Below are 12,457 nucleotides of genomic sequence, written 5' to 3' on the forward strand. Positions count from 1 at the left end.
CTATGTTCCCATGTTACATTCAGACACAACAGTGTTAAGTGTCAGTTTTTCCAAGCTTGACCCAAATCATGTATTTTTTAATAAAGTGTCCTTCCTGCATTGTTTGCTGGATTTGGTTTCCTCATGGTGACCAGTTTTCTCCCTAGTCCCAAAAAAGGCATGACGACTGAAGATGAGGTGTGATAGTGAGGGGGGATGGCTATCTGTGTGAACTATACATATCAGCCTGGTGACAGATATCCAAACTGTCCAGGATGTTATCCAGCTTCCCACTCCAATATAGCCGGAGATAGGTCAGTCAGCTCTGACCTTGCACAGGATAAATTGGTTTGTGCTATGATGGATGGATGGATGGATGGATGGATAGATGGATGGATGGATAGATAGATAGATAGATGGTGGATGGATGGATAGATTGATGGATCAACCCGAAGGAGGGTCCTTGACCAGTGCTCACACTGCCCTCCCTAATTTGACCGCATGACATTAACTTAAATCAACCACCTACGATTTGCTGTTACCAACTGCCATTCGGTGTGACACGTGATTGGTATTCAGTGCACAGCAAAAGAGAAACGCCAGAAAGCTTTAGTGTCTCTGGGTGTAGGTGTTTAACTGTAGCGTGAGCAGTTGAGGTGAGAGACATTAGAGTTGCAATGCTCGTTTAACACAGTGTTAACTAAGTCAGACGTTTAAGGGTAAAAGTAATTACAGAGGCCAATAAAAGCTCCTCAGCTACATTCAAAGGGCTTTGACTTTACATTCACTTAAAACTGAGAATGACAGAGTAAATAGACTCTTTAGCAGTGTGATCTTTAGGGTTCATTTACCTTGGAAATGACGCATTGACAGCCTTGGCCGCTAACTAGAAATTCTCTGGTGAAGACCATTAAATGTGACTGAAACCTCCTAAAAAAGTCCAGTAGGTCAAACCCATCTTATTCCCCTCCTCAGGAGAAAGGGTTTAGTCAAACAGCACAAGGCCTCAGACATCTCAGATTGATATTATGAGTTCTCTCAATTTACAGCTAAAAGCCACGAGAGGTAAATGAATCTTCAGTAAGTGAACCCTGTCAATTACACAGATATAAGCCGTGTTCCAATTCAGTGAGCATATCCTTCGGAGGCTACATTTGAAGGCTGATTGCGTCACAGCAGCGTAACTATGCCGTCCCATGACTAGGGCTCTTCTAGTCCTGCGAAATGCGTCCTCCCAGCCCCAAACAACGCACGCTGCAATGGTTGGGTCCTAGTCAGGGGAACAATCCCTGGATTATTTTAACAACGGTGACAAAGCTAACAAGCTAGCTACATAGGAAGCTGAGCTATAAGTGTAGCAGCTCAAAGTAGCAAACCATGTAAAGGTAAGGCTAGGACAAGCTGGTTTCGCAAAACAAGAAATCCTCTATAGCCAAGACCATCACGTTTATGTCCGAACTATGTCTATGAAAGACACGCCTTTATCGACCGAGTCCTAAGGATGGGGAAACAGCTACAACACTATGACGTGTGTCATAGTTCAAAAAGCACAGGTGTCATTCACAGTCTGTCATTTTAGGAAGTTCTTTTCTCACTGATGTGTGTTCACGTGTTCATTCCTCTGGTAGGTTTGGTTTTGATTAGTTAGTTGATATTATAAAAAGAAGGTTAAAACGTCGTGATTGGCAGCTAACCTCGCTACCAGGTTTGTATGTTTGTCCAAAGTTGTGAAATTAATACTGGTTATTTTTCTATGGGATCAGGGGGCGAGGACCACAGACACCAGAATTCAACAAGTACGATTTTTTAAAGTGTTTTAGAAACAAATTACCAAACCTTTCTTTAACTTCTCATTCACACCCCTGCTTTTTCTAGTTTGATTCTTTCAAGGGGGCTCAAAAAAAGGAAATTAAAGACAAAACCAGTGTAAAAAAAAGTTGTATATTTTTATTTCAACCAAGGAGGTTATGGTTTCATCCCTGTCTAATTTGTTGGTTGGTTTGTTTGTTTGTGACCAAGATTATGCAAAACCTACTGGACACATTTCTCCAAAACTTGTTAGAAGGATGACATCTCGATGAGGGAAGAACCCATAAAGATTTGGTGCTGATCCGGTTCAGGGGGCAGATCCAGGATTTGTTCCCACTTATTTAAATGGCAAGATAGGGCTCTTTGGTCCGTATTGAATGATTGTTTTTCACAGTCCTGCTGGGGCTACTCATACCACCTTTTTTTTTAACCTGACAACTTTATTTATTGATGACTCTCTTGGTAGGATTTAACATAGTTTCAAATGACCAACCCTTCTGGTTTTTCGGAATTTGATGCTATCAGGGGGCGTCAGAATTTCTGGCTGTATACACCCCTGTTGGTCATGATTCCCAAAAAGTATATACATGCATGGACTCAACCGTTAAACGAGTAATTACAGAGAAACTTCGGACTTCCTTAGAAGATGCTATACAGAGCAGCCCCCCCCCCCCCTCCTCCTCTTCCCTCCTCCCCATCCTCCCCATCCTCCTACTCCCTCCTCACCCTCCCCTTCCTCCCAGTTGCTCCCCTCTGACTGTACACTGTACACACTCACACACACTCTCACACACACACACACACACACTCTTTCCCCTACCTCACACACACGGACGCCTGGACGCTGCAGCGTTTTTTTTTTTAAAGAGTGTTTCCAGCCCTCGATAGGAGAGAGGAGGAGGAGGCAGGAGGCAGGAGGAAGGAGATCATGTCCAGATCTTAAAAAAAAAAGAAAAGAAGAGAGAGACAACAGTCGTCAGAAATCGGATGGATGTGGATGGGTCTGTGTGCGGACGCTGAAACACGGTGGGGCTGAGTGTCATTGCAGACATGGGTCGTACGGCACCTCTCGCTCAGCTCCTCGGGGAGAGTTTTCACCGTCAGTCCTTCAGCGCTGGAAATGGCGTTGTGATGCTGAGCGCGGAAGACGCAGCGGAGGCGGATGCCAGGGAATAAAGAGAGAGATATCTGTATGATCACCTGCGCTTTTCTTCGGGGTCGGATTTTCAGTAGCGGCGGACAGTACCATGGTGAATTACCAGAAATACATTACTGTTATGCAGCTGGCTCTGGGGGTGACCGCCTCCAACAAAGAACATTGTCTTCCGCCCAGGAAGCGTATGTGGTGAGTATATGAATCTCGGTGCGGATGCAGCTGATGATGCTGATGGTGGGGATGCGGGTTGGGAGAAAAGGAAGAAAAAAAAAAGGGGGGGGGGGGGGGGGCGATGATCCGAGCTGTCGCTTCCCGCAGCTCGGGACATGATGAGCGGGTCACGGAGCCACGGTGCCGCCGCTCACTCTCCACAATGACATAATATTCAGCCACTGCAGCCAGTCTGCACCATGTCGCCTCCATCACAGACCCGTAGGTGCACGGGCAACTACAGAGTTGGCGTGCGTGCCCCCGTGCTTGCGTGTGCGCGCGTGTGTCCTTCCTCTTCCACCACTTTGTAAAGTTGAATGATGTCATAGCCTCATCAGTGTTTCTTCTCCTTCAACTCCATGTGCTTTAATGAACCATCTGGCCTCCACTGCACTGCCGTGTGTTGTCACTGGGAATGTCATCATCGAGCTAACCATGTGGTAAACCATCATCATCCCTCCTCTGCCTCCCACTGCTGTGTTGTAACTCATTAATTAATAAAATGCACAAAAAAAAAACAGAAGCATGAAACATGGTCCTCTCCTGTTTTTATTGTCCAGGCCTCACACACGTCTCTCATGTTCATGTCCACATTAAACGATTTCCACCCATACGCAGCTCCCAGCATGTGTCTTTGTGTCCATCCACCTGTTCAGTGTCCTCATTTCTCTGTGTATGCTCCAGTATTTTTCAAGGGACCTCCTCTAACTCCCTCACTCACCCTCTCTGTGTCTCTCCTCCTGCGGCCTTCTTCTTTTGTTTACTTTAAGACAGTCTTCCTCCTCTCATTCCCTTTTCCGTCGCTGTGAGCAGCTTGCTGCCGGGGCTGCTACGTGTGCGTGCGTGTGTGTGTGAGATGTAGTTTCCCCTAATTACAGTCAGATAACCATCGTGTTTGAAAGCAAAGATGGTTAATTAGGAGTCAATGGGCTCAATAGCACTCTGATAGCATGTGTTGCACACAGAAATCCATCGTGTGGCGTGGATCATTTAGTCACATAATGCAGCTACACTGGCTCCACAGTGTGCGTGAGGCTTGTCTATTATCACCACCTTCCAAAGCCAAACTAAATCAGCTCCTAAACCGTTTCTGTCTCGCAATCAAGGACAAAACATTGAAGCTGAAAATCTCCGAGCATTACATTGTCACGAGGAAGATTATCGTGATCAAAAGAAGGTTTAGAGACGCCCACACAACCACAACCTGGATGGTGGAAGATTACAATCCAAGCTGAGACAAATGCAAATAATGCAAATACATTGTATTAGTATGAGGGTATTTGTATTTTACGGTGTGCACATCATTTACTACTGTATCTTAAATGTATTCATTTACGAAAGTATGCCTATCTCCCCTTTATACACAGTGATGTCACTAAAGTCAAAGTGCCGCTGTAACCTCAGCGGGGGTCAAACGCACATCACATGCAGCTTTTTATCTCTCGGTCTCTTTGGCTAATCAGTTCCTTAGTCATCTTCTTATTGGCCTAATTCCCCTCCTGGGAGGAGATGAGGGATTTCACTGAGGACAGAGGACTCCTTTCATGTTTCTTGATTCATCTGATTCTGTACTCCTAACCCTAATATCTCCTCATTTAAGTCGATTTTTGGAAAGGGCTCCTAGTTTCGTCTATGTGCACTGATACAAAAGGCTAAACTAGTTATGTAACTCCTGGAGCAAACTCTGACCTTGTTAGAGTATTTTTTTTACAGCTTGAGTGAAGAGCAGTTGCCTCAGATGTAAAGACAATACTGAGCCAATCCATTACAAACACTGATCAAGTTACAATTAGTGTCTTTGTTTCTTTTTATCACATTTATAGAACCATAATAGGGATTTTGGATGTTACACTCCATCTTGTGTTGCTTTTTTTTTACATATACAAATGTGTGCTAATTGTATTATTAATCACCAGAACACAATGTTCCCATCTACATTTTTTTGGAAGACATTTGGCTCTTTCGAACACTTCAGTTCCTCAGAACATGAGCAGACACTTAATATTTCACTTTGGATTATATTAGACCCAAACGCATGAAACACTTTACATGATTTGATCATGCCGACATGATTGCAGGCTGCACTTTGTTCATTTGTTTAACAATAATTCCTCTTAAACCAAATGTATCATGTATTTGATAGTAACTGTGTCTTAATGCACGTTAACCTCTACATTACACTCTTAAAACACAGAATCTGTATTTGTGCCAAGTCCCTAATTCATGAATTCCATCATATGGAGGCACTGGCTTGGTTCTTTAAGATTAATACACTTAATTAAAAAAGCCTCTAATAAAGAGTTTAAGAAAACACAAAGACATGAAGCTGTTTTCATGTACAGAGACAGAAACAGCTTCACTCTTTTTAAGATCCAATCAAACTGATAAATGTGTTAAATGGTGATAGTTCAAAATACATAAAATACAGAATCTGGAGTTAATGTTCATATGAAATGTTAAATCGCTTTGTCATCCTCATCCATCATTAGTAGATGTGATAGAAACTATAATTGTTTCAGAATTAGATTTAGTTATAGTAGTAGTAACTAGTAATACTGGTAATGTGATGAAGCTTCCTTCCCTGTGGCTCAACTGCCCTCAGCAATTGTTGCACTCTATCGGGATTTTCGAGACCGCCTCTCTATTGGTTTAAGCTTGTTCCACAAATGATATTGATAATTTGATTAAAGTGACCTTTCAAATCAATACAGCTATACTCATTAGCACTGTCCATGAAAATACTCCAGATACAAACCACTGGAGCTGAAACTGAATCTATGGCAGTTATATTTGAGTTATCTGTATTAACATCCTCTATACAGATTTGCTGGTTTTCTGTTTCATATATACTGATTGTATATTGTGATAAATATGAGTAATCTAATGGAACATGTGATTGTCAAATGTCCTGATGTTTACCTTCCCAGATCGAACAATTATTGAAAAATACATATCAACCAAGTAATAACGAAAAATAACCATATACCCTCCCCAATTCATGATTTGGAAAGGCACTATGGATGACATTGTTTCCGTTCATTATCATGTATAATACAGATGTATGACAGGATGTGACATCACTGACAGACACACCAGCGTAAACAGAAAAATGGCTCCATTGCGTTTATATGAAGAAACGGCTCATTGTATAATTCATGATCCTGTTTTTTAAGGTTGCTTTTTACATAATTGCAGCATTAATTCTGTCCCATTTCTGGTCAAATAATCAGAGCTGCTTCCCGTCCTGCTGATCTCACAGCGTGTGGCGGTGAGATTACACACCGCTCTGCCTGAACACATTCACCAGCGAGCAGAGACTGCATGAGCCATGTGCATCATATTCTCCCAAAATTAGAGGAGACCCAGCTCCGCTCGCCTTTGATAAAGACTGAATAGCAGCAGCAGCGGCAGCGGCAGCAGCAGCTCTCTAAATTGGGATTAGTCTCTGCAAACAGATGTTCCACTTGCCTGCAGTCTTAAAAACCCACTCCCCCCTGAACACAGCCAAAGATTGGCATTAACCTGACTTAATGAACTTTACACGCTGTTGCAAGCCTGCAGGGATAATACAACAAGTCTATTGTGTTTATGTAATGTTTCCTGTTATTTTTAACTTGCGCCTTTTATCTGAAAACAAAAGCAGGCAGATATCGTGGTTATAGCTCATTTAGACTTGCACCCGTTGTTGAGTATGATTGTGTTTCTCTTACTTTGTGACTTTTATTGTGTCTCAGACCCTGGTCAGGATCGCTCTCTGTGTTAAGTGTTATATTAGCACTGGCCAGGATGGGAGGAATGAAGTGTAACATTGCCTATTGACCTGCTGATGAAGCAGTAGGCGTTATTGCTAAAACTAATCGTACTTGATGGCTCCTCCAGGCCGAGCGAGGGAAGAGAGGAACAGCAGCATAAAGTCTTGCAACTGATAAATGTGTGCATTCGTCGCTCTTTCTGTTTAATGGCATCAGGCTCCTTCATGACCTTATCTGTGAACTACATTATCAAACTATTTTGTGGACGGTGCAGTGTTCAGAGAGACTATAAAATGTGATCATCAGATCATCAGATCAGGGCAAGGCCGACACATTTGTACCAGGAACCATCCAAACAGCAGGAATCTGACCTGCTTGCTAAGAAACAACCAACTGACTGCAACAAGGAAGAAAAAGAAACATCCTGCCCTTTCTGTGATATTATGTTTGGGAAAATTTGACATTTTGGAAAGTAAACTTATTCTCCTCCCTACATGAGAGTAACATCAAGACTGGAACCACGGTGAAGCAGATAACCTGACTCTGTCCATCCGTAACATAATCTCCTCACCAGCTCCTCTAAAGTTCATTCATTCACATTCATTCACATTCAAAAACATGGCCAGTTTAACATGGGGTTATGTGCTGGACTACAGTATTTCTCTCCTGGGACGAGTCATGAGGCTCCTGAAAATTCATGCGAGAAATAAAATTGCATATAATCGCTTGTAAGACTGTAGTGTATATTTGCACAGAGATGAGGTTGCTGTTTGCCATAGTTTCCATCTGAGGGCTTGTCTCCACTACTGCAGATATTGTATTTGACTCCCTCATTGTTTAAACTATCTCCATTCAGATAGAACACAAAAATACTGTCAAACAAACCTGCCTGGGCTAAGTGTACAGAAACGATCCGTCAAATACCAGGGAAGAACTTTGTGAGCACACTCAGAAGCTCATTCTCCTTTGGCGGTAGTAACGATAACAATAACAACGGTAAAGCCTTTTTTATTCACGTTTGTTTCGTCACCTTGTCCTTTGTGGCACAAAACCTCAATGTGCTTGATGAACACAAAGCAACAGAGGGCATGCACAAAGTAAGCTGTGATGTCACCATGTCACAAAAGCACCGTCTTTTGAAAATCTGCACTTAGGAAGGCATTTGAAAAAAATCTAAATTTTAGGGATTTAAAATCAGTCTTAAGCGCCGTTTGTGTACAAGTTTGAAGTGTTTTTTGCAAAATATCTGCATTAAGGGAATAGGGATTTAATGCTAAGATAAGCTAACCAGCTGCTGGCTGTAGCGTCATAATTAGCATGCAAACATTAGCGTGGTATTAATCTTGTCATATCAGCTTAACTCTTGGCAAGAAGATTGATAATCTCAACTCCCAAAATGTCAAACTAGTCCTTCAAAATGTAGCATGTGTCATAAAAAGTACAAATTGTGTACTTAACCACATAAAGTGGTTATAGACATTCTATGTCACAGTTTTATTATACATTTTCTCGAACCTCAAGTGAAACACATTATACCTGCATATTTTATACATTTCATAGTGAAGAAGACTTCATCACGAAAGCAACGTGAAAGCATTCGCTGCACATTATCTCTGAGTCGGCAGAGAAAAGCTGGCATCGTGCTACATTCTGCCTTTGTGGCCTCAAGTGTTTTGGCTTAAATCCATTTCAGAATCAACATCCAAGAAATGAGCCTCTGAATGAGAGCCACTGCACCCGGCCCGTGATACAGTCCAAGCAGCTTTTCTCATTAGTCATGTTTGCTGTATTGTTTATGGGAACGATCTGAGGTCGCCTGTAATCACTGCATGCAGTGCAGGATGCTTTTACCTTACATTTGCAGCCAGTAAGCTCTTTACTCAGCTTCGCGCGACTATTGAATTAATGCAGATAGAAAGTGGAAGGTGACGTTCTCTTTCCTCCCATCTTTGTTCATTTATCCCTCTCATAATTTCCCCTTCTGGGTCTCCAAACCTCAGGAGCTCCTCAGGGCCTGCTGCTGAGCATGCAAATAGATATCTACTGTCTCCGAGCTGCACCGTGTAGACAGGATTTTTCCTCATTGAATATTGTGTTAGGTAAATCCTCATTAAGAGTGACTGTCCTGACACCTAGAGAAAAGACTGGGGTGATATAGAGGAAGGGAAGAGGAGAAGAGAACAGGTGAAGAGAAGAGGTAGGAATTATAGCAAAATATGAGCTACAATACATTGGGGATAATTGGAAAAACATATTCTATACTAAGTTTATTCTGGGGCACTAATGTTGCTGCCCTTTCAGTATCTTTATCCTCAAACAGATTATTAATCAATTGATTGTTAAATCTTTAATTAGCTATATACATCTTATTTTAATGAAGGGCATTATCTATTAAAGGATTAGAAATTGTATCTATTGTTAGTTTATAACAATACTAACAATTTTATTAGACATTAAAAACAATATTCTGGTTGTGAAAAATCCCTGAGGCTGGTTCATCCTCCTCAGCAGGACATATGAAAACCTGCAGTAGCCATAGACCATCATTTGTTTTTTGACATCTTTTATCCCTATGTCACATGACTTCAACATGCATATATAGAATACCAACATTTTAAGCTAATATGAATATGAGAAGAAAAGCTCAACACCAATAAGCGATATTGTTCACAACCTATCAGGCTTAGGTACGTTTATTTTTAGCTGTGGGTAGGTTTGGTTTGCAGTCTAAGAAAAATGTACCTGTTTGACAGAGAGAACATGATCACATGTAACAAAACATTAGAAACGCGAAAATAAAAGAGCAATAAAAAAACAGCTAAATAAAAACGGCAAGAATAATCTCAGAATAAATAAATAGACAACGGTTCTCTTGTATCTGTGTCTTCTAAAGAAGGCCTTATGACTGATCCACAAAACATCAGCAATTTATTTTTTCATCATCATTTAAACATCAAGTTACATCAGATGCAGTTCATAGACCCTTAATAAAGAATGCCTTGATAAAAAATTGAAGTGCACTTTGAACACTGGCGACAGATGTGGCTGCCCTAGTAATCTACCCCTGCTCAAGATGAAATGATAAACTCTCAATTCATCTGTGATTTATTCATCCCCACAGGGTCGATTCATTTTTAACCAAACACAACACATTACAAAGCAATTAAGCCGCAAGCGTGTGAAGCACGTGTGGGGTTTTAATGTGGGCAGCAGGGCTCCATCATTGTTACTTATTAAACATGCCATTGGTTAAGGAGAACATTACCGTGGAGAATTGATGACGGGTCAACTGTGCCTCTCGTGCACATCTCCCCCTTGAACCAGCTACACCTCTGACTGGTGCGGCCCAAAGAGCAGCGGAGGCCCTCAGTGGCTGAAGCTGCAGTGCTTCCCTGAACTCCAACCAGCTCCCCTAAAGGGCCTCTGTGACATTAAATCCAATTATAGATTTCTTTAAATGCCATTTTATCCATCGGTGCACTGTGGCATTTTGAATAGCGCAAACGTGAACGCAGTGTTGTTTTTTTCTCCCCTTCTTCCATCTTGCCTGTGGCACTTTGTCCTGCTGTGATACAGCCATGCTGGGTGTGCACTTACTTGCCCTGATGTACTGCTGTGGTTTCTCTTTGTCCTCCTCCTGCTCCCTCCATGCTGACCTCAGGATACACCCCAGCCCAACCGCTGGCTCCGTCACAGCAGCGTCCTCAGCGAGCACCGCACAGGGCAAGCCATCACTCCGCCGCATCAAGGGCCGCATACACAGGAGCAAGAGCCTGGACAGCATTGATCTCCTTGACTCCAACGTAAGTACACTGACTGTACTGCAAACACGATGCATTAATGAACTCAATCTAATTACAGACACAGTAATACATGACCAAAGTGTGCAGAACTAACAATCCAGCTATCTGACATGAGAAAGATTTGATTAAAGTAAAAATACAACTTTTAAACTGTCTCTCTTTATTTGATTTGGGACTTAAAACACTATAAGAGACAGATAGGGGATTGTTTAAGCACCCAGCATATTGCTGCATACTGAAAAATACAGACACTTGCTATTTGAAATATCCATAAAACTATTAATATACCACAAAAGCTTGCACAAAGCAAGTAAGGATCGGTTTATCATGGGTACATTCATATAATCAGTGGGATATATGCAATACATATTTCATGCACAAGCCAAAAGCAGAGCGTTTGATTCCATGCACATTATAGTTAAGAAAATTCTTCACAGTTTTGGAAACAGAGCTGAAAATGGGTTTATTGCTGCTCCCTCATGTCAGAATGTTATTGTATGTATATTTGAGACTTAATCTAATGTCTGTATGATAATATGAGGCTGTAGCGGCAAGACAGCTAGCTTAGCCAAAACACTGCACTAAACTGCTGGCCAGCCCTGGTTTAATCTGTATAGTGAAGTGTATAAATGACGTGTTGTGGTTTTATAGAGAAAAAGAGATATACTATGAAATAATAAGTGACCCTTACTCCTTGTGCTAGTTGATGGGAACAATATGTCATTTATTTGATCACCGATTATAAACTAGAAGGTTTTGCATAAATTTACAGAATTATATTAAATTAAATGTGTCCTAAAGCAGGTTAAATCATCCAGTATCTAAAATCCAAAAATATAGTAAGTAACTTCTAAGTAAGGCTGTCAAATATATGTAGTAAAGTAGAAAATACTCTGAAATGTGACAAAAGCAGACACACGCACACACACAATAATTTGTCCATCTTCTTCCTGTGCTTAGTTTCTCATGCATATGAGCAGGTAATCCAATTGTTATCATTATTGTTAATGTAAGGGTGGCGTAGTGGGTAGAGTGGATTTTCTCCGACAAGACGTTTGGGGGTTCAATTCCCAATCTTCACCATGGACACCACTCTCAAATTTTCTGCAAATTTAGTAAGCATGTCAAAGCGCTCAAAAAGCCAATTCATTTCCCAGAATAATAATAATATCCTTACAATTTCAATAGGGCCTCACTGTCTGTCAGTGACTGTCAGAGCCCTAAATAGGGACCTTTAGAGCTGCTGGAGGGTGGATTAATGTAGATCTGGAGACGGAGCTTGGCCTTCTGTCTCCCACTGTTTCCAGCGTAATGCTAAGCTAACTGGCTGCTGGCTGAAGCTTTGTGTTGACCAGGTAAAAATAACAGTGGTGACAAAGCCTCTGTCCCTTCAATTAAAGGGAGTAGAGCGGTCGTCCTCTAACCAGAAGGTCGGATGTTCGATCCCATTCTCCCACATCTGCATGCCAAAGTGTCCTTGGATGCACCGCATGGACGTGTGTGTGAGCGGATGAATGGCACACTGTACCTTAAAGCGCTTTGCGTGACTAGAAAACCATTACATGGTTACAGAACACTTTTACAGAACACTTGTACAATCAATGAAGGAAACACCTTAACAAGGAAATCTTATTTTTTTTTTATCACAGATTTGGATATTGAATCTTTTTTCATTTTTACCTGAAATAAGAATCAATATCCAAATTTAAAAAAAAGGTGAAGAGACGATGATGTTTTGCTTCCATCAG

The 12,457-nt window shown here is 41.5% G+C and overlaps 1 protein-coding gene across 9 annotated transcripts in view; it reads left to right on the forward strand.

The window, feature by feature from the left end:
- Positions 1-2,614: 2,614 nt before the first annotated feature.
- The window catches only part of tjp1b (tight junction protein 1b), a 53,509-nt gene continuing 43,666 nt past the window's right edge, over positions 2,615-12,457 (forward strand). For 5 of the 9 annotated variants that reach the window (XM_062389513.1, XM_062389518.1, XM_062389519.1 and 2 more), the window contains exons 1-2: positions 2,616-3,133; positions 10,568-10,709. In XM_062389513.1, the coding sequence (XP_062245497.1) occupies positions 3,036-3,133; positions 10,568-10,709 (240 nt within the window). In that variant the 5' untranslated portion in view covers positions 2,616-3,035. Of the gene's footprint in view, positions 3,134-10,567; positions 10,710-12,457 lie in introns of all 9 variants that reach the window. The other 4 variants (XM_062389517.1, XM_062389523.1, XM_062389516.1 and 1 more) reach the window with 2 other exon arrangements.

Source organism: Platichthys flesus, chromosome 6, assembly GCF_949316205.1.
Source record: "Platichthys flesus chromosome 6, fPlaFle2.1, whole genome shotgun sequence".
Taxonomy (NCBI): Eukaryota; Metazoa; Chordata; class Actinopteri; order Pleuronectiformes; family Pleuronectidae; genus Platichthys; species Platichthys flesus.